General features: G+C 33.5%; 3 protein-coding genes across 18 annotated transcripts; 1 reads left to right on the top strand and 2 right to left on the bottom strand.

Moving 5' to 3' along the window:
* Window positions 1–7,475: 7,475 nt before the first annotated feature.
* Window positions 7,476–10,784, bottom strand: LOC107907900 (uncharacterized). The gene is made up of 2 exons (XM_016835204.2): window positions 10,699–10,784; window positions 7,476–10,189 (listed from the first exon to the last, which is right to left on the bottom strand). The coding sequence occupies exons 1-2, from the start codon at window positions 10,782–10,784 to the stop codon at window positions 7,903–7,905; spliced, it is 2,373 nt and encodes a 790-aa protein (XP_016690693.2). The 3' UTR covers window positions 7,476–7,902.
* Window positions 10,785–10,829: 45 nt separating this feature from the next.
* Window positions 10,830–15,387, top strand: LOC107909830 (OVARIAN TUMOR DOMAIN-containing deubiquitinating enzyme 4). 16 transcript variants are annotated; one of them, XR_005910453.1, is made up of 7 exons: window positions 10,835–10,998; window positions 11,470–11,591; window positions 12,490–12,530; window positions 12,808–12,906; window positions 12,998–13,162; window positions 14,435–14,615; window positions 15,062–15,387. XR_005910453.1 is itself a non-coding variant. In XM_041088865.1 (6 exons), the coding sequence occupies exons 1-6, from the start codon at window positions 10,950–10,952 to the stop codon at window positions 15,088–15,090; spliced, it is 408 nt and encodes a 135-aa protein (XP_040944799.1). In that variant the 5' UTR covers window positions 10,830–10,949; the 3' UTR covers window positions 15,091–15,387. The 16 variants fall into 16 exon arrangements, 15 of the variants coding, with proteins under 15 accessions (XP_040944799.1, XP_016692991.1, XP_040944793.1 ...); XM_041088865.1 differs by lacking the exon at window positions 14,435–14,615 and having other exon boundaries at window positions 10,830–10,998; window positions 11,479–11,591; window positions 12,998–13,074; XM_016837502.2 differs by lacking the exon at window positions 14,435–14,615 and having other exon boundaries at window positions 10,831–10,998; window positions 11,479–11,591; window positions 12,998–13,139.
* A 395-nt stretch (window positions 15,388–15,782) lies between these two features.
* LOC107909829 (thioredoxin O1, mitochondrial) lies at window positions 15,783–19,055 on the bottom strand. The gene is made up of 6 exons (XM_016837499.2): window positions 18,698–19,055; window positions 18,474–18,590; window positions 18,304–18,383; window positions 17,434–17,478; window positions 16,857–16,954; window positions 15,783–16,123 (listed from the first exon to the last, which is right to left on the bottom strand). Exons 1-6 carry the CDS (start codon window positions 18,951–18,953, stop codon window positions 16,054–16,056), a joined length of 666 nt encoding a protein of 221 aa, XP_016692988.2. The 5' UTR covers window positions 18,954–19,055; the 3' UTR covers window positions 15,783–16,053.
* Between the last annotated feature and the right edge of the window lie 658 nt (window positions 19,056–19,713).

The raw sequence follows: 19,713 nt of genomic DNA on the forward strand, positions 1-19,713 counted from the left end.
CATTCATCAATGGCACATTTTAAAGTCATCATCAATTCACAAAATTAAAGCATGGGTTTTGAAGAACACAAAGCAACGATCTCAAAAACATAAAAATTATCAAAAACCGAACAAAGAACTAACCTCAATCAAGCTTCAATATGGCCAAATGTAGCTAGGTTTTCTTTCTTTTTCTTTTGTTTAATTTCGGCTAGTGAAGAAGATGATGACCATGGCTTTGTTTTGTTTTATTTTAACATATATATTAACATTTTATTAATTTACTAAATTAACCTATAATATTAAATATATAAAACATATAATTCAAGGTCATTCTTGACCATTGCCGCCCACTATAAATAAAATGGCCTACTTGCCACATAAAACCTCCATTTTATAAAGACAACAACAATTAAGTACTTTCATATTTAACCCTCAAATTTTCATTTCACTTGATTAAGCCATTTTCTCAAATTAAGCACACAAACAATAAAATTAATTCACGAAACTTTCACACATGTAAATTCACATACAATTAACACAGAAAATAACATTAAAATATTTTTCTGACTCGAATTTGTGGTCCTGAAACCACTGTGTCCGATTAGGGTTAAAATCGGTTTGTTACACTGAAAATAAAATTGAAGAGATGAAAAGGGAGAGAAAGTCAGTATTCGACAAACATTTGATCAAAAGAGATAGAGGAAGAAGAGCAATTCGGACGAAATATGCAACACGAACTACTTTAACACTATTCGGTCAAGGTTTGGAAAAGTGGAAGAAAGGAAAGAAGCAACAAAGAGAAGAGGGAAAAGAGAAGAGAATTCGGCAAAGGAGGGAACCCAAAAAGCTATTCAGCCAAAACAGAAAAAAGGATAAAAGGAAGAGCGGCAAAAGAAAACCCGAGAGGTACTCAAAATCTTAGCAAAAATTCGGTATCAAAAGCAAAAGGAGGGAAAACATTTACACAAAACCGAAATGAAGAGTATACCCCTCTGGCCGAATTCCCTGAGTATCAAAGTCCACTCGGCACACATCTCCTCAACCCTCACTTCCCTTGATTTTCTCCTAATATCTCTCCACTTATCCCTTCTTGAATTATTCCACAGATTTCTCCTCAACTCCCCCAACAACTCCATTCAAATTCTATTCAAACTCCCTTTAGCTGTGTTTCAGTCCAACTCCACAACCTACACAACTCAAGCAACAAAATAAATACTCCATTGCACAACCCAGGACTTGAATCTTAAACCTCACAATTATACAACACACCACCTTGCCACTAGACCACAAGCTCTTTTTGTGTCATAAAATAAACACTATTATTTATAAGGCCTAAATGCCAATGTCCAGATTCATTTATGAGCAAAACTAAAAATTTTGCAGAAGCCAAGACTTGAACCCAGGCTTCTCAAACACTCCCATACACACCTAAATCACTTAGCCATTAAAGCAAACAAGCAATTTGTGTCATATCAAGCAAAGAAATTAAAGACTTAATTTTTTGGGGTGTGACAAGATGGTACCGGTAGAGCTAAATACATAACTTTAAGATATTATTATTCTGCCCGAAAATAGTGATAGTTTATTCTCTAAGTATTAATTCTATTTTTTGAAATAACAAGTCTGTCGATTTCTATTGAGAGATTTTTCTTTCACACTAAAAGTACAGAAAACTATTTTTGGTTCTCTGTTTGATTTGAATCATTTGAGCCCATATTTGAAGTAGTTCGTGGTAAGAGAATTATAACAACCCGTTTTTCAATGGTATCAGAAACGAAAATTTTGAAACTCCATTTCTGATGTCCAAGTTCATAAATATTATTATTTAATATTTACGAGGTTAGTATAAAAGTTAATTATAGTTTGGTCCCTTAATTTTTTCAATTGCATAGTTAATTAAGGTACAATGACTAAATCATAAAAATGATAAAAGTTAATCACTATGAATTTTTAATTAGCCGAAGGACCAATTGGACCATTGCTATTTAGCTAAATGGTAGTGGAGGCTAGTTGTAAACCATCAATTGTGTTAATAATGGTTAATCTGAATCGATAATGATTAATTAAGTTAATTATTAATAATTATAAACTAATCTAACTATAAAAGCTAAAATAAAATAAACAAATGGTCATGTTCTTTATTATTCTTCATCAGCGTAAAAATAAGGGAAGAAAACCCATGTTTAAGCTCAAACTTTCGGTCCTAAATTGGTGAGTTCAATCGAGTCATTTTCTTGTAAGTTTTATATTTTTGAGGTCTCGAGAGCTTGATTTAGTTAGCCCATGTACTAATTTTCAAAACTGTTAAAGTTTTCAAAAGTTACCATTATTTATTTCTTGAATTTTTTAATACTAAATTGTTAAATTTTAAGCTTGGAAGTGAAACAAGACTAGTTTGTAAAGTTTAATTGCTAGTTTTTGAACATAGAGACTAAAGTATATAAATTTCAAAAATTAATGTGAAATTTCTATAATTTTAGATACTAGAGGGTTGTATAAAGATGTAATTGAGATCAATTGCAAAATTGAAGCTTAATTTTGAAAGTTATGATAATTCCAGTTTTAGGGACTAAACTGAATAAAATATAAGATATTAGGGCATATTCGAATAATGAAATTGAATTGATATGTCACATCCCGAAATTGGGTTTGGAAGTTTCGAGTGTAGTTTTGGATTATGGCCTGAATGGGGTTCGAGAATTCAAAATATGTAACCCAAAAATATTTTCATCTATGGCTTTTGAAAATTTAAACTGATTTATGAAAATAGTGTGGAAAAGACTTTCAATTTTAAAAAGAGGAATATTTTGAAAAAGGGTTTAATTTAAGAGTAAATTAAAATCAATTATACCAAGTTTTAAAAATCAACCCATTTTTCCCCTTTCACCCTACTATTGACCTGAAAGAATAGAAACATTCCCTTCTCCTTTTTACCGTCAATTGAAATTCTCAAAACCCCATTCACTAATTTTGATCCTCAAAACTCAAATCCCTTTGCCTTTTACCATCTTCCAAACACCAAATCTTTTCTTAAGTCAAAGAGAAACATTAATAACACTATTAATTTCTTTATTATTCAACTTGTGGGGTTTTCTCGAGTTTCAATCAACCGTTCGTTGTTTTCTTAAATCAAGGTAAGGTTTTGTATTTCTAATAGTTTTTAATGTAGTCTGGCCATTTAAATCAAGTTTTAATCAATTGAATCAATGATTTTCCATGTTAGCCGAAATTGGGGTTGTTAATGGCAAATTTTATATTTTTAAACAAAACTACAATTTCTATGCATTTTCAAATTTTTTTTATGTGATTAGAAATTTTTTAAACTCGCTTTAGAGTTTCGTTAAAAGATTTGAAGGTTTTGTTGAGTTTTCGTTAAGAATGACCATGGATGCCGAAATTTTTGAAGCCATAAGTCTGAGGAGTTTTGGGTGGTTTGAAGGTTGAGAATTGTTCTTGGATGAATAATTAGATGTTTAGAGTCAGTCCCAAATGATAGGAACGAGTGTGGATTAAGATATTTGAGTTTTAGCTATACTAGTCGAAAATTTTAGTTCCAAAAGGAACTGGCCTTAGACCTGTGTTTTTGTTTGATTAAGGTGTGTTATGGCTGCTAATTAATTTTATGTGTTGAGTGGTCAATATGTGAGAAGATTCAAAATCGTTGGAGCCTTCTTCGAGCAAGGCGAAAGGCTAGGAAAAGCTAGTTTGAGCCTTCGACAAATAGGCGTAAGAGCGACCGTTGAGTGTTTTGGAATTGTTGCTTGTAGATACGATTTATAGTGTTAAATGAAAGCTTAGGAGTAGCCTAAACCCCTATTCTAAGTTCCAAGTGTAAACTTTCTTACTCCTTTTGTGTAGTATGCAAAATTGTGGTTATGTGAATGTGTTAAAATGTTATATGGAACTATTGTATTATGCATGTATATGTGACTTATTATGGTTGTAGCTCATTGAGTTCTGTGATAGCACTTGTAAGTGCAGCAACAGAAAGTATGATAAATATGCGCACTTGTAAGTGCAGCAACAGAGAGTATGATAAATATGCTAAGTGGTTGTAACATTAAGGGGTGAGTAAAATCTGATTCGATTCGATTCGAAAAACTCGATAACAATTTAAATTTTGAATTAAATAGTCGAGTTATTTGAGTTAATCAAGTTATTCGGATCAACTCGAATAAAAATTTAAGTTTTTCGATTTAACTCGAATATGAATTGCACAATTTGAGTTTTCTAAAAGTGCGAATAAGAAAAGGCAAAACTACGTTATTTTGATAAATGTTTACCTTTTCTAAAGTTAAAAGTCAAAACCATTAAGTTAAAAGGCAAAACTACGTCGTTTTGATAAATGTTTATTCATTAAGTTAAAAGGCAAAACCATTATATTGTTTATGTAGTTAAAAAATATTGTACTTCATCTATTAATTAAATAATTTGTCCATGTAAACGCAACGTTGAGTATAAATAATAGGATTCGTTAACTAGACTCGACTTGACTCAAAATTTTGACTCTATTTGACTCGACTCGATCGAATACTCACCCCTAGTGACATTATTGTGTGTATGATGTAAGAGAGCAGCAAAAATGTGCAGAAAACGACAAGTAAATATGTGTATAATTATGGATATTTTGGCCTTTTGATCTTTTGAGACCATTGGATATAGTTGCCATGTAATATGATTTTGTGAGCACTCACCCTTGTGTTGTGATTTGAGGCATTGAGGCCCGTGACAGTTTGGAGGGATTAAGGAATGTGAGCTAGGCTCTATTCATCGGGATATGTTGGTGCGTTGGAGAGTGTTAGCTTGACGTTACACTTATGGGATATGTTCGACTCTTTGATTCATTGGTGTGTTGGAGATCCATGTATCCAATGCGTGGTGACAGAACCCACTTTTATATTTCATAGTCTCAGGTTGCCAATTTATCAATTAATGAATTGTTATGAAATATGCTATATATAAGTATGTTAGTACAAAGTTAGATGTATTTGTAAGCAATGCATGATTAAGTTAGTTTTGGCATTATAGTAGAGTGTTGTTGTAATTGTGCTTTAGATGGTTTTGTTTAACGTATGATATTGTGTTTATTTGTGGTATTTCTGATCATTCACTAGGCTTGTTAAGCTCACACGCACTTTTCTAAACCATTGCAAATAATTAGCGTTTCCAGTGTGAGCGGTGTGAAGTAAACTCATTGCTCCATGCACGACCAATGAGCTTAAACAAAGGTGAAACTTAAACATCGCGAGCTCCAACTTAATGACCATTATTGACTACATGCCACTCAAAAAGTTTATCTCAAGCTCTCTTTCCTAAAGCTAGTGAGTTGTTAAATTTGTGACCTAGTAGTTTCAAATATCTAGGTTCCATATTGCTTTGTAAAGTGTCAACTATGTAGGTAAATCGTGCTTGAGCAATGGCCAGGTATGATTCACTCATATTAGCATCAGCGGTACCTTCCGTATCATGTAGGAAGATGGTGGATTCTTTATAGATCATTGGAAATCTCTGTCACATGGAGAGATGGATCTCCAAAGCTTTTTGCCATTCTAAATTCTTCCAAAACTCTACATAAGGGATATTGAAGTAGGGGACAGGTACCTCTTGGTTGATCAAAAGGCCCTAAGCTTGTGAAGCTTGTCCATTTAATCTCCCCTATTCTTCTTAACTACTAGAGATAAGCCTAAATTCACTGGCTTAAAAGCATGTATCAAAGATTTAGTTATGAGCTATGTTGTAGTGGGAAGGTTAAAGCCTTTGGGTTCAACCATAGTGAAGTGGACGACATGAAAAACAAGGTTATGTTGAATGAGATGACTAAGTTTGAGGGTAACATTAAAATTCCTAACCTTGTCTTTGGCTTTTATAAATGTTTTAGAGGATATAACACTTAAACCTATAGAGAGCCCTAGTTTCCTATTCAAGCTATGGTCATCTTCTCCCCCCAAATTTCCAAGTTAACATCTTTCTTAAATAGTGTGAGATCATCCTTTCCTTTTTTTTTTCCTTACTAGTAACAACTTTCCTATAATACCCTTTAATTTCCAAGTTCAACTCTCTATTCTTTGCTATAGTATTTGAGGAAGCTTTCCTTTGTTTTTACTTCCTTCCACTAGTGGGTAATCTAAAGTTTTTGCCCAATGTTTATATTTGTGGATTGGCTTTAGAATTTATTTTATTTCCTTCTTTTTTTAAAAAAAAAAAACCCCTTTTTTACATTCTAAAACTTTATTAGAACCACTTTCATACCAAGTCTTTTACCCTTAATTGGCAAACACCCATGGACTATATGTGTCTTTATCCTCTTTTCACTTTTTCCTCTCTTTGTTTTCTCTTTGGCATGCTCTTGCATTGTTCCTAGCGTCGCCGTAAGATCCTTTGAGACTCACTTTTCCATGCATAGCTCCACCTTATGACCTACCATACCACAGTCAAAGCAAAGCTTTTCAATCCCTTCATAAACTATGGCTTGTTTCCTTCCTTCCATAAATACAAACTTTTGCAGAAGCTTTTCCAAATTAATTTTCACAAAAAGACATGCAAATCTCCCACGTTCTTCACTCATCATGAGGTTGTTGACCCTCAAGAGGCCTCCAACACCCTTCGCTGATTTTTGGAAGAATATGCATATCATAGTATTTAATGGTAAATTCGGGCAGACGAACCCAAGCAATTGCCGAAGAGAAAGAAGCTTGTGATTCCCAAAAATTGGAACTCCGTTTACAAATGGTTAGAAATCAACCCCCAAAGAACCAAGGTCTTCCATTTATCACTAAGACATGGTATTTATTTCAAGCAAAACTAACCGGGAAAACTTTCCCCAAATCAATGAGATCGTAACCTCCTTTGAGGAAATGGTATCCCACTGTCTTCCCGAAGACATAAATAATCGAAGTCTTTTCCCAATTCTTCCTAACTCTCGGCTTTTCTTCTTTAGATAAGTGAACATGGATTTCCCCATCTTAATCAATCTCATCATCCTCTTCTAAGTCTATACCCATACCTTCACCATGAGACTCAAGAAAAACATGCTCGCATTGGAAATTGGGTTGCACCAACATCTCCTCGTAAGACTCAGGTTTCTCTACATGATCATGATATTGAGTATATCCTATCTTATCTTGGTCTTTGATTTTCTTGACATTTCTAAGTAGTTCACTTTCTTCTTCTAAGGACAGAGCGTTGTGCACTTCAACTCTACTTTTTATATTATACATATTTAAGACTCAATGTAAAGATATAGTGGCATATCTTCATTCTTCAAATTTCAAGGAAGGGTTTTTCTTTTTCTTTTCTTTTTTTACATTTACTCATGTTACATCACACCGAGTGTTAAAAGCAAAACCTTTTTAATATTATTTTTTAGTTTCACAAGATTTAAGCTGAAGATTTTATTTAACTTCAAATTCCCTTACATTTTATACAACAGAATTACCAAAAAAAATTATCTCAAACATATATCAAATATAGATATGCATCCAACAACGAAAGTATATTTTCAAAAAGAATTAATTTTTATAATTTAAACGCATCATATCCATACTATGATGTACAAATATATCTGGGATATATATAAATTTTCAAACACTGGAAATTCGTGAAAAAAAAAAATAGGTACCAAAGCTTTATATAATATACAAAAGCAGCAGCACCTGGCTATCCTCTGACAATTATGCTAAAATGTACAATAAAGGATAACCTAACATTAGCAGTATAATAATTCATGATGACAACATACTGGAAGTCTTTGTTATTTCCCCCGATTGCAGGCACTCATGCATATGAAACAGAAATTGGAGTGAGGGTCAATGGCGAATTTTTTACTGGACAGTTCATAAAAAAGAACCTATCCAGAAATCAAATATTCATTCTTTAGTTGCATTGCCATTTTCTTTCCCTCGATTCAGCTTCACAACTTCTTTATCGTCTGATTCCCACTTTTTTCATCGTTTTCATCTTTTTATTTTCTATATTTTCTCTAGCTCCCCTCTCTAATGCCTGTTTATACGTCACTTTCGAATTTAATACGTCTTTATACGTTGCTTTGACATTACTACTCCGGTTACTCATCTCACCAACCTTGTTTTCTGCTTTAGTTTCTGGTTTTTGAAGCTTTTCATTGTCGTCGAGCCCAACACCAAGAGGTTTTATGGGGAGCTTTGCTTTGTTTTGTTTAGTTTCCACTAGTGATTTTCCGTCATTGATGGCCTCCTTGTAATTAGCTTTGTTAACGGCAAGCTTTTTCTTATCGCCATGCCCAATGTTAAGGCACTTTGTAGGAAGCTTTGCTTCGTTTTGCTCAGTTTCCGCTATTGATACGCGGCCATTAGTGACCTCATCATAAGCTGTGTCATTGACAAGCTTTTCATTGTGATCATGCCCAATATTAAAGAATTCTACGGGGAGCTTTACTTCGTTATGATCAGTTTCAACTATTAATATGTCGCTATTGATGACCTCTTTGTAAGGTGTGTCAACGACAAGCTTTCTGTTACCATCATGCTCAATATTAAAGGATTCTGTGGGGAGCTTCACTTCGTTTTGCTCAGTTTCCGCTACTGATATGCCATCACTGATGACTTCATTACAAGATGTGTCAATGACGAAGTTTCCGTTATCATCATACCCAACATTAAGAGATTTACTGGCGAGCTTTGCTTCTTTTTTCTCAATTTCCGCTACTGATAGGCTGCCATTGGTGACATCATTGTAAGTTGTGTCAAAGACAAGTTTTTGATTATCATCATGCCGAACATTAAGGGATTCTGTGGGGAGCTTTACTTCATTATGCTCAGCTTCACTTACTAATACGTCGCCATTGATGATCTCATTGTAAGTCGTGTCAATGACAAACTTTTTGTTATCGTCATGCCCAACATTAAGGGATTCTCTGGGGAGCTTCGCTACGTTTTGCTCCATTTCCACTATTGATACACGGTCATTCATGACTTCATTATAAGCTGCGTTAATGTCAAACTTTCCATCATCATCCTGCCCAACATTGAAGGATTCTCTGGGGAGCTGTGCTTCATTTTGCTCAGTTTCCGCTACTGATATGCCGCCATTGATGACTTCATTATAAGCTATGTCAATGTCAAACTTTCCATCATCATCATGCCCAACATTAAAGTATTCTCTGGAGAGCTTTGCTTCGTTTTGCTTAGTTTCCACTACTGATACGCCGTCATTGATGACTTCATTATAAGTCGAGTAAATGACAAACTTTCCATCATCATGCCCAACATTAAAGGGTTCTTTGGGGAGCTTTGCTTCGATATCCTCAGGTTCAGCTACTAATACGTCGCCATTGATGACCTCATTGTAAGTTGTGTCAACGACAAGTTTATTTTTATCGTAATGTCCAACATCAAGGGATTTTATGGAGAGCTTTACTTCGTTCGGCTTAGTTTCCGCTATTGATACGCCGCCATTGACCTCGTTATAAACTTTTCCGATGACAAGCTTTTTGTTATCATCATGCCTAACATTAACCGATTCTGAGGAGGGTTTTGCTTTGTTCCGGTCAGTTCTCGCTATTGATACATCACCGTTGACCTCATTGTAAGTTGTGTCAACGACAAGCTTTTTGTTATCGTCATGCCTAATGTTAGGGGATTGTGTGGGGAGCTTTGCTTCGTTATGCTCAGTTTCAGCTACTGGCACATCGCCATTGATGACCTCGTCGTAAGCTGTGTCGACTGCAATCTCTTTTTCCTTGGTGTTTCGTGAACCCCAACGAGTTAATATGGAAGTTAATAGCTTCAACCATGAGATTACAAGGCTTAATCCCCATTCCAGCAATGGAACTTGCTTGATGATCACTGGGAATTCGTCTAAAATGTCATCAAATTTTCCAGGGAGGGTTTCGATGGTTTGGACAATCTCATCGACCTTGTCGAAAACATGTTTGGATGGTGGGAAAACCCTTTCAACCACATTTTCGAGTGCTAAGATACAATCATCCACAAAGAAGAATATGGCTAACCAGAATTGTTGCAGACAAAGGAGAGTACAGGAAACCATATTTAGGCTTATTGTTAGAAGCCATTTCGCCATTAATCCCAAGGGTTCGCTCAAGGCTTGAGCTTTTATGTAAGCTTTGTGAGAGATATTAATGGCGGACACTCCCCAGGTGTAAAATGGACGTCGTCTGCAATTCATTCTACTGCTGCTTGTTGAACCCTGGTCAAAGTTTGGAGCCGGCAGGCTTGGTTAGAGTACATATATAATTGAATCAAAAGAAATATATATATATATTGTACTCAAAGTACATATCTTTTAAATATAATCTATAATGAATACATATTTGTTTTTAAAAATCAATTACGAATTTAACGAACATGCTGAAATTAAATAAATTCGATTTGAGTGAAGAATAATACCTTTGATGAGTTTCCTCCCCTGGAAAATTTAGTAATTAATTAAAAAAATATTTATATATATAAAAACAAATCTCTGGGTTTTTTTTATAAATATGTATTAAAAAATTTTTAAGATAAAAAGAAATTCCTCCCCTAAACCCTAATTAACCAATCTCTAATTTATATATTAAAAAAATTAAAATCTGGTGATATCTCTTAATAGAAAATCTAAACATGAAAAAAAAATTGATGTCTGTGTTTGGCTTTTATTTTTTTTAGTATTACGTTAGTCGCGGTAACGAACGGCGGTTATAAAATTTAGCGGGAACAATAGTCAACGGTTATAAGCACTAACTAGTCCCCACCATTGATAGTTGTTACAACGTGTCCAAATGCTAAAAGGCCACGTTTCAAATTTCCTTTGCTCCTATAGTTAAGCATCAGCTTATTTTACTCATATGGTTTTTTTCAAGTATATAAAAATTAAATGATCGGTTCGAATTTGAATAATATAATTATTTTTTTTTAAAAAGAGTTTGGAATTGGAATTGGATTCACTAACCTTGGCAATTGAACCACGAACTTGAAAATATTCGGTTAAATTTGATGTTTTGGCTTTCAACTTTTCAAGCTCCGTCTCAAATTTTATTCATTGGTAAACTTTTTTTTTCCTTTTTTTGGATGAAAAATACCTAAGTGTTCATCAATGGATTATGTTTTAGACATTTGTTGCTAAATTTGATTAGAAGAAAAAAAAAAAGAATGCCTAAACAGGAGATTTGGATTGGTAGCATTCCACCTCAGCTTTCGATTTAGTATTTTTTTTCTTCAACTTTTTGCTTTCAAAAACTGCGATTTTATTAGTCTGTTTTGATACTTTGCTTGGTAAATTTGTTTTTAAGTTAGATCATATCATTTTCCTTCGATGGTGTGAATTGTCGGTGATGGGTTTACATTTTTTATTGCGATTGTAATAATATTTGCCTTTTCCGTCTTTTTCCTGGGGTTTTTCCCCATTCAATTTGATGAACTTGTTGATATTGTTAGAGCTCCAAAACATTTGATGATGGGCTGGAATATATGCTTATTTGGCATCAATTTAAGTTTATAAGATGGTTAAACGCAGGAATTCCAGGTGATGGGAGATGTTTGTTCCGCTCAGTAATTCTTGGCGCTTGGTTGAGGTCGGGGAAGCAATCTCCAACTGAGAGATCTCAAAAAGTTCTTGCAGATGAGCTTAGATCTAAAGTACATTACTTTTTCTCTTGTTCACCTCTTTCATATATAATTTTCACCATTAATCTAGCACCTCATTCCATTTCTGGGAAAATTTCCTAGATTCTTAAATAACAGGTTTTGTTGTTTTCTATATTACCCAGATTTGAGTGAATGTCAGAATATGAATATCCATCCATTTAACATAAATACATATTCTTTATCATAATCTATATCCATGTTTGTGATTTAATTTACATTTAATTGATTTTTATAGAGTTTCAAACCTATGTTACTAATAATTGATTTCGATAAGTAAATAGTGGTTAAATTCCTTTATTAACACATCAATGATCAAGGTTCAAACCTTATTGATTTAATTTTTTCTCCCCATTTTGAATTTGTAAAAATAATAACAATAATAAACCTAGCGTTTCACAATTAATCTAGTTAATTATATAAATGTGAATTTTAGATTTCTAGATTCTAAGATGTAGCTTTAATTATTTTATATTAAGCTAATTACAATATCATATGAATATATGTTTTATATTGAGTACACTCAAATTTTGTTTTGTCATATATGTTTTTGATGATCATATATCTCATTACATCTCAAACACATATATATTTTAAAAGAAAGCGAAAAATCAGATTAACATTAACTTGCTTAAATCAAGCATCATTTGGTTTTTGTGTCAGCTAAAATGACTTCTTTTATTTTATTTTATTTTATTTTAATTCATGGATGAACTCAGAAATTGTGTTGAGGTCAAAATAAAATTAAAAAAATTTTGTAAGTAGCTTCCTTCCCAATTCTTCGGTTTTTTTTTTAAATAAAAAGAAGAACCAAAAAAAACCCATCATTTTGTGCTGGTATTACTTTGGTTTTCCTTTTTCCTTAGCAATAAAACATCACATGTTTTGACAGGTTGCAGATGAATTCATCAAGAGGCGGGCAGACACTGAATGGTAGGACTTTGTTTAGTCTATTCATGGTATCATGGATCCATTCTAATTTGAAATGATTTATGTATTAAGAAGAAAATTGCCCATATTTCTTATTGTTTTTCTCTCACTTTTCCTTTCAGCAAGCACATTAAAAAATCATTTTATTTCCACTTTCTCACTCTTCTCTTTCCCTCCTTAATCGCTTAATCAAGAACACCCTTAGTACTATATCTTGAGAGATAAAGGTGGTCAAAGACCTTTGAATTCTGTAACACTAAACATTACAAGCATTTGATAGGTTCGTGGAGGGTGATTTCGATAACTATGTAGTGCAAATGCGGAAGCCTCATATTTGGGGAGGAGAGCCTGAGCTGCTCATGTGCTCACATGTGCTCAAGTGAGTTATCTAATTTTCATTTAGCTTTCTTGTTTCTCAAGCTGTGGTTGTGATTATATTTATATGTCACATATCAAAATTTCATCAACAGGACCGCCATAACAGTTTACATGAAGGAGAAGAAATCTGCAAGTCTCAAAGTTGTATCAGAGTATGGTCAAGAGTATGGTAAGGAAAACCCCATCAGAGTCCTCTATCATGGTTATGGACATTATGATGTATTAAGGAGTCCAGTAAGTAGTGCCTCTTCTAAACAGTAAGATTCCTTATTTCCCTGTTTTTCACTAGTATATATATATGTTCATTGCAAGTGCCATAAAATGTAATCAGGAGTATTTCTTTTGGTGTGTGCTTGATAAATATAAAAGATCTTACACCCTGAACCTGATCACCAAAATTAGAAATATCTAGCAAACCCAATAGTCACAATTATGACATGAACATCCAAGTTAATTTAGAAGGCACAAGTCATCATACTTGGTAGTTTAGCTTTGCAACTGTTTAACCTTGTATGCTACTTTATCCTGCTGTAATTAATCAATAATATAGCTAAAATTCATATATCTGTTATGTTCATATAGTATCATAATTGTGCTTAAAATATTATATATTTATATAAAATTTGAAACCTTAATAATTAATTTTAAGATAAATTACACCAACACTCACTTAATTTTGATGCAGCTGACCAAACAATCACTCTGGTTTCTTTCAGTCATTCAACTTTCGAAAAATAACAAAACAGTCCTTTTAACTATTTTCTATCACAGGCGTAACGGAAAAGTGACATGGTATTTAACGAACTCCTTTCCGTCATTAACTTGCTAGTTGAAGGGTTAGTTGTCATTTAAACAACCCTATAACCCTAGCTAAGCAGTAGAAGAAAAGAAGAGAAGAAATGGAGATATACGACCATTTTGTTCCTCCAAGGTGGAGCCACCACTTAGTTCGTTGCTATCCATTGAATCTCTGTCCCTTTTTTTCTTCTCTTCTTCTCTTCTTCTCTTCTTTTTTTTTTTTTGTTCTTAATTCTAGTCGTCGTCGTTCATACCAAATGGCTCCTCTTTGCCTCTTCTCAAATCTCACTTCAGATTTCCCAATAGGCCTTCAAAATCCTAAGATTAAGACCTCAAAGCTTCGAACAATGTTTTAACGGATCTCCACCGTCCATCGTTGGATCACCACAATATTGTGTCCACAGGTTTTCTTTGACCAACCATGACTCTTGACCGCTCGGATCATCGAACTGGTGGCCCAAGTTCTCCAACCCGTAAAACCTGAAATAGGTGTGGGTTTCTTCTATTTTGATTATCTTTTTTTTTTAGTTTTTTTTACTTCTCTCTTTTAATGCAGGCCAATTTGGGATGCTTGTTCTTTTTTTGTTGGTTTGATTTTGGATGCTTGCTATTTGGTATTTTTGCTGGTTTGTGTTGTTTTGTTGTCGATTTTGATTTGAAACTTCATAACATTGCCACAAGCACGAGCTCCGACCAAACTAGTACTGATATTCAGATCCTTCTTATTGAAGGAACCGACATTACGGGGATTGTTGTAGTGGTCGATAATGTTTTCATGGTAAAGAAGTGGAAAAATCTGAACGGGTTGTGATGGGATCTCCCTTGACATTAGCCCAAGCAACCATTTTGATGTCAGCCTCAACATTTTCGCCATCAATTTTCAATTTTCACTACCAAAGAAAGCTTTTCCAGGTTCCATTTTTTTTCCCAAAATTTTTTTCCCATTCTGGGCCTTGATTTGGGTAAATTTTGAATAAACTCTGCGTCAATATGCCACGTCAGCTAATTGGGTCTCCAACGTGGCAAGTTAACTGGCCATGTCAGCTGTCACGTTAAGCCTGTAACAGAAAATGTTAATGGGGGACTGATTTGTCACTTTTCGAAAACGTTAGTAACTGATTTGTTATTTTTCAAAAGTTAAGTGACTGAATTGAAACTAAAGTGACTGTTTTGTCAGCTACATAAAAGTTGAGTGACTGTTGGTGTAATTTACCCTTAATTTTATAAATAGATTTTAAGTATATTCATTTATTGTTTGTGTTATTTTCTTGTATCATAAACTGATTACCCTTTTTACCATCATGAAATTATGGTGATTCTAACAAAATAATAGAACAACTCTTTTTGTTGGGTTTTAGCAGGTGGAAGAAAAGATGACCGAGGGTAAATGCAGAGTCAAACTGGTGCCGTAGGAACTTTACTGTAAATGCCTTTGTGATGATATATGTTATAGGGTTATAGGAAGCTTCCGCTCATGCATTCGAAATTATCTTGTGTATATCTTTAACTTGAATAACTTGGATGTATATCTTTAACTTGGATGTCCATCAAAGTGGTTTAGATCAATGAATCTAGACCCTCCAAATAACTTCGATGTATATCTTTAACTGGATTTTTTTTTTCTCTGTAAGCTTGTAACTTAACTATGTCTCACCAATTTTACGTGTTGCGTTTATGGTTTTCTCCTTACAACCTCTTACATAATGTTCTCAAGTATAAAGAGATAATTGAATCGATCCAAGTTTGAACAGTGAAAAGCTCAATCTCAACTTGATTTTTGAGACTCCAAACTCAGTTACACTTGGCCAAATACTATTATAGAAACTCAAGCTCAGCTCAAATTTTGGCTCAATTAAGCTCATTTTCATGCTCAAGTTTGAACTCCTTGTTTGATTTATAGCACGAGAGCTCAATAGTGTATTAAGATACTCAAAAGAGCTAAAGTAATGACCGAATGGAATTCAAGTTTTTTAATCGAACTCAAATAACTTTGCCAAGACAATAGTCGCATCTACTCCCCTAAATTGAAATCCCAAAATTGGAAGGCAACTCCTATGCCAAATCAACCTGCACATTACCTTAAAAATTGTCTACGTTTTAGAATTTTATAAGTTATTGCCAAATCAAACTGCACATTCCATAAAAAGATCCTAACTTTCCTCCTCAAGTTATAATTTTAATCAACCAAACTCTGTGCTCGATATGTAAAGCTCACCTATAGTGAGAATGATGAGCGAAGACTACTCTCCGACACCAAGTCTTACAGTCACTTCACAAAAGGAAATCCTAAAACCCTTTATTTCCCTTCTTTGATATAGGTTGAGAAAGGCTCCGTAATCATCATCAAGCATCAATTTTTTTCATTTACCTCTTCCCCTGAAGTAGCATCTTGCTTTGAATCATCTGTCTTTGGATACCTCCTGGAAAACAAAACAATGGAGGTCAGAAACTAACCATATCATAAAACAGACTGTATTTATGTTTCTCCAAAATAAAATCAACTGCATAAAACAAGTTTTGATAAAGATAATATACTATTGTATAAAGTTGATCCATGCATACCAAGTGGCTATATTTAAAATTATTTCAACTTCAGAATCTACACAAGACCAGGTTCAGAGAAAATACTTTAACTGAACTAATAAAGGCAGAGATAAGCTCAAAAAAGGCGTAATTGTGACCTTATCTTCTAAACATGCAAATATCTTTTGCACTGGCATAAAATGTACAACAGCATGCACTTAGAATACAAAAATAATACACTCTCAAAAGGCTTCCAGTTATATTAAGCTATGTTACTCGGACTCTTATGTGACATAGGTGATTTCAATTTTTTTTAAAAGTTCCATATATTTGGAGTGCTTAGGGAAGATCATATCACTACACTCCCCAGACCATGTCCAGACATGCGTCAAGACATGGATGTCAGACACAGATGCTTCAAGAAAAAATGAAGAGCCGGAGCAGCATTATTTAGCTTCTAACCAAATAAAAAAGGCAGAACAAAAACGTATTAAGTTTAAACAAAATAAGGAAACTGGATAATTTAGTAAACATTATACCTAACATCTTAATTATCTAATATAAATCAACTGCATAAGCTCGTGATCAAGAATGCAGCAAAATAAGAAAGTAGAGACGAAGAATTATTACATGTTGTAAAGTTTCTTCATTGTTTGAATTATGTGTGTAGCATCACCACCAACAACTTCAACCTCCTGTTTGCCTTCTTTAAAGTATTGAACAGTTGGCTGTATCCAAAGATGAAGATTTAGTGATGGAACAAAGAATCTGTTCGCACAAAGAATGGAAAAGACTCTCGGAAACTTAATATGCCAAGCTAAAATTATCTTATTTTAACAATAAAATTGCAATGGCAGACATATAACAAGCACTTAAAATCTAGTTTGGTAATTGAGATGCCCAAAATACTTCAAAAAGTTAACAAGATGAAACTTATAATTGACATTGACCACTGGTATATCAAAAATTATAATGCACATAGACATGTTATATAAGTACCATGTCAAGCATAACTAATTTAAATTAGTAAAAAACCAAAACTAAGAGTTCAAACTAAAACTAGATATAAAAATCATGCTTAACTGGTTTCTCATCATTCAAGAGAAGAGAGTAAAAGCAAAAAATGTTTGCCACCATATATAAATGGTAGCAAATGGTTTGCAGTTCAAGTATTGAACGACCAATAGTTAAAAGAAATGTCATTTACCACAGCTGTAATCTTTAGCTTTTCCAGTTTTCTTGCAAGGCCTTCCTGCAACATGTTGACAACATTAATTCCCGTAACATATTGTCAGAAAGTGTTTCTGAAATGCAAAAGTTAAAGGAGGTAAGTGTTTAGCTTCTATTTAAAATTAATAAAGCCCAATAAAACTGTTACTCAGACTCAGATGAGTTTTGGACACAGATATATGTATGGCACAGGTATGTTCATTTCTTTCTAAGTTTTTCCATGCATTTGGATTTTGGATGGTTCTTAAAGCATCTTATCCAAGTACCCATGAATTAGTCTGAGGCAAGCATAGGTGTCCAAAACATGTACTTCATGAAACAAAAATAAGAAATGGCTCGACATAGCAAGAAAACATTAAATCAATAAGAATGAATGTAATAAACATTTGAAAGCTTTCTCAGGTACAGTTTTGCAGAACTTACATGAACAAATAAAATGACTTGAAAAGATAGTAATAACTTATTCCAAAGAAAGCTTAACGACAAACTCTACATAATATGCCCTTGTATTATCAAACAGTTCCATCTCAAACACGAATGCAGCAAACATTATACCTAAATAGAACCATACTAAGTTTATTGCCTTTCCATAACAAATCCTTGTACAAATCATAATAAATAGATTCACTTTACCACCAAGAAGGCAATTCAAAATGAATGGTTCATAAATAATACATACTGGACCCTTCAATGGAGATATTTGCAATTCAAAACCTATGGAAGAAATACCTAAATCTAGACCTGACAATACATTACCATTCTGGTTTAAAGTTCCTTTATTAAATATATATATACCACAACCAGTAAATTATGAAGGTAATAAATTCAATAAAAAAATCATTTAGACCTCATCGATATCCATCTTATAAACTGTTACTTCAGGAGTTCTCCGAGCCAACTCGTCCATGACAGGACCAATGAATCGGCCTACATATAGATGGAACAGAACAAATATAGTGAAACACAGCCAGTGCCTTTGATATCAGAAACTAGAAAGAAAAGGTTAGAAAAACTTACATGGAGCACACCATGTAGCAGTGAAATAGAAAACAGCCGGCACAGATTCGTCTTTAGCTTTGCTAAGTGCAGCATCAAACTCTTCTTCTGACTTAACGGGGACAACATTCTCTGGAACTGAAATTAAAGAACCAAAATTTATGTGTATTTAAAAAAAAACCTCTTCTTTTTCGATGTTCAGAGAAAAAAACTCTGACAAAGACAAAATGAAGAATAAAATTTACCCGGCACCGGTTCGGTTTCCATGAAGGATGGTTTGAAAAAATCAGGAGAAGAGTCCGAGAAGGGTCGGGAGAGATTAAGGTTTTTAGGGGTCCAAACTGGAAATGGGGTTTTAGGGATTGAAGAATTTGTCTGGGGGGTTGACATTAAGTAACTCTGATTAAAAAGAATCCGAGAAGAAGAAGAAGAAGAAGAAACAGAGCGGACACTGAAAGTTCGACAGGTAAGAAATGGGCGAAGAATTGATTTCCCTCTCATTTTTGCCTTTCTCAGAATCTGGGTTACTTGCTCTTTGGTTTGTAGGTTGTAAAATAATAGGAGTGCGGCTTCCAGCTTTAAAGGAGTAAATTATGGGGCTTTGTTTCCGCCATTTTTGCAGCCCTACTTGTAGGGTGTAACTGAGTTGGGCTACCGAGTTACAAGGGCCTGGTTTAGGGGTTTTCAAGGCCCATATATAATTTGAACACTTTTAAATTCAGTTAATTGTACTGAACATCCTTAAACTATAGACCAAATTTTAAATTGGTCCTTAAATTTCAAAACATAATAATTAGGGATAAATTTCAAAACTATACATGAACTTTGATCGAATGTACAATTTTATACTTAAACTTTGATTTGGTGCAATTATACACATGAAACTTTGATTATGGTTCAAATATATACATGAACATTTAATTTTAATTCAATTGTACAAGTTTAAATAAATAACTACATCGATTTATTTTTTATATTGAATAAATATAATTATTTGTGTATGTAATATGTAAACTTAAATTGGCACTATATCAATAATTATATATATAATTACTCAAAATTAAAATTAATAAATAAAATTTTACTTTAAACCAAAGTTAATTTTGAGTTTTATCCTTATTGATTAATTCTTCAAACAATTAGTATAGTTCCAAGCATGTTCTCCCATTGGCTTTTTTGTTAAATGTCTGCTGCTACCATACTTTTTTTTATTTTTCATTTTATTATTTTTATTATTTTTCATTTTTAATAAATAAAATAA

The sequence above is a fragment of the Gossypium hirsutum genome, chromosome D02, assembly GCF_007990345.1.
Source record: "Gossypium hirsutum isolate 1008001.06 chromosome D02, Gossypium_hirsutum_v2.1, whole genome shotgun sequence".
NCBI lineage: Eukaryota > Viridiplantae > Streptophyta > Magnoliopsida > Malvales > Malvaceae > Gossypium > Gossypium hirsutum.

Excerpts from the sequence above, each read along its gene's own strand:
- LOC107907900 (XM_016835204.2), bottom strand. The coding sequence starts at position 10,784 with ATGCTTAACTATAGGAGCAAAGGAAATTTGAAACGTGGCCTTTTAGCA. Across the intron at positions 10,190-10,698 it reads ACTATCAATGGTGGGGACTA|CCTGCCGGCTCCAAACTTTG; the intron begins GTTAGTGCTTAT and ends ACTCTAACCAAG.
- LOC107909830 (XM_041088858.1), top strand. The coding sequence starts at position 10,950 with ATGTTTTGGCTTTCAACTTTTCAAGCTCCGTCTCAAATTTTATTCATT. Across the intron at positions 11,592-12,489 it reads CAGATGAGCTTAGATCTAAA|GTTGCAGATGAATTCATCAA; the intron begins GTACATTACTTT and ends ATGTTTTGACAG. Across the intron at positions 12,531-12,807 it reads AGGCGGGCAGACACTGAATG|GTTCGTGGAGGGTGATTTCG; the intron begins GTAGGACTTTGT and ends AGCATTTGATAG.
- LOC107909829 (XM_016837499.2), bottom strand. The coding sequence starts at position 18,953 with ATGAGAGGGAAATCAATTCTTCGCCCATTTCTTACCTGTCGAACTTTC. Across the intron at positions 17,479-18,303 it reads ATAAGATGGATATCGATGAG|GAAGGCCTTGCAAGAAAACT; the intron begins GTCTAAATGATT and ends AACATGTTGCAG. Across the intron at positions 16,955-17,433 it reads AGCTAAAGATTACAGCTGTG|CCAACTGTTCAATACTTTAA; the intron begins GTAAATGACATT and ends CTTTGGATACAG.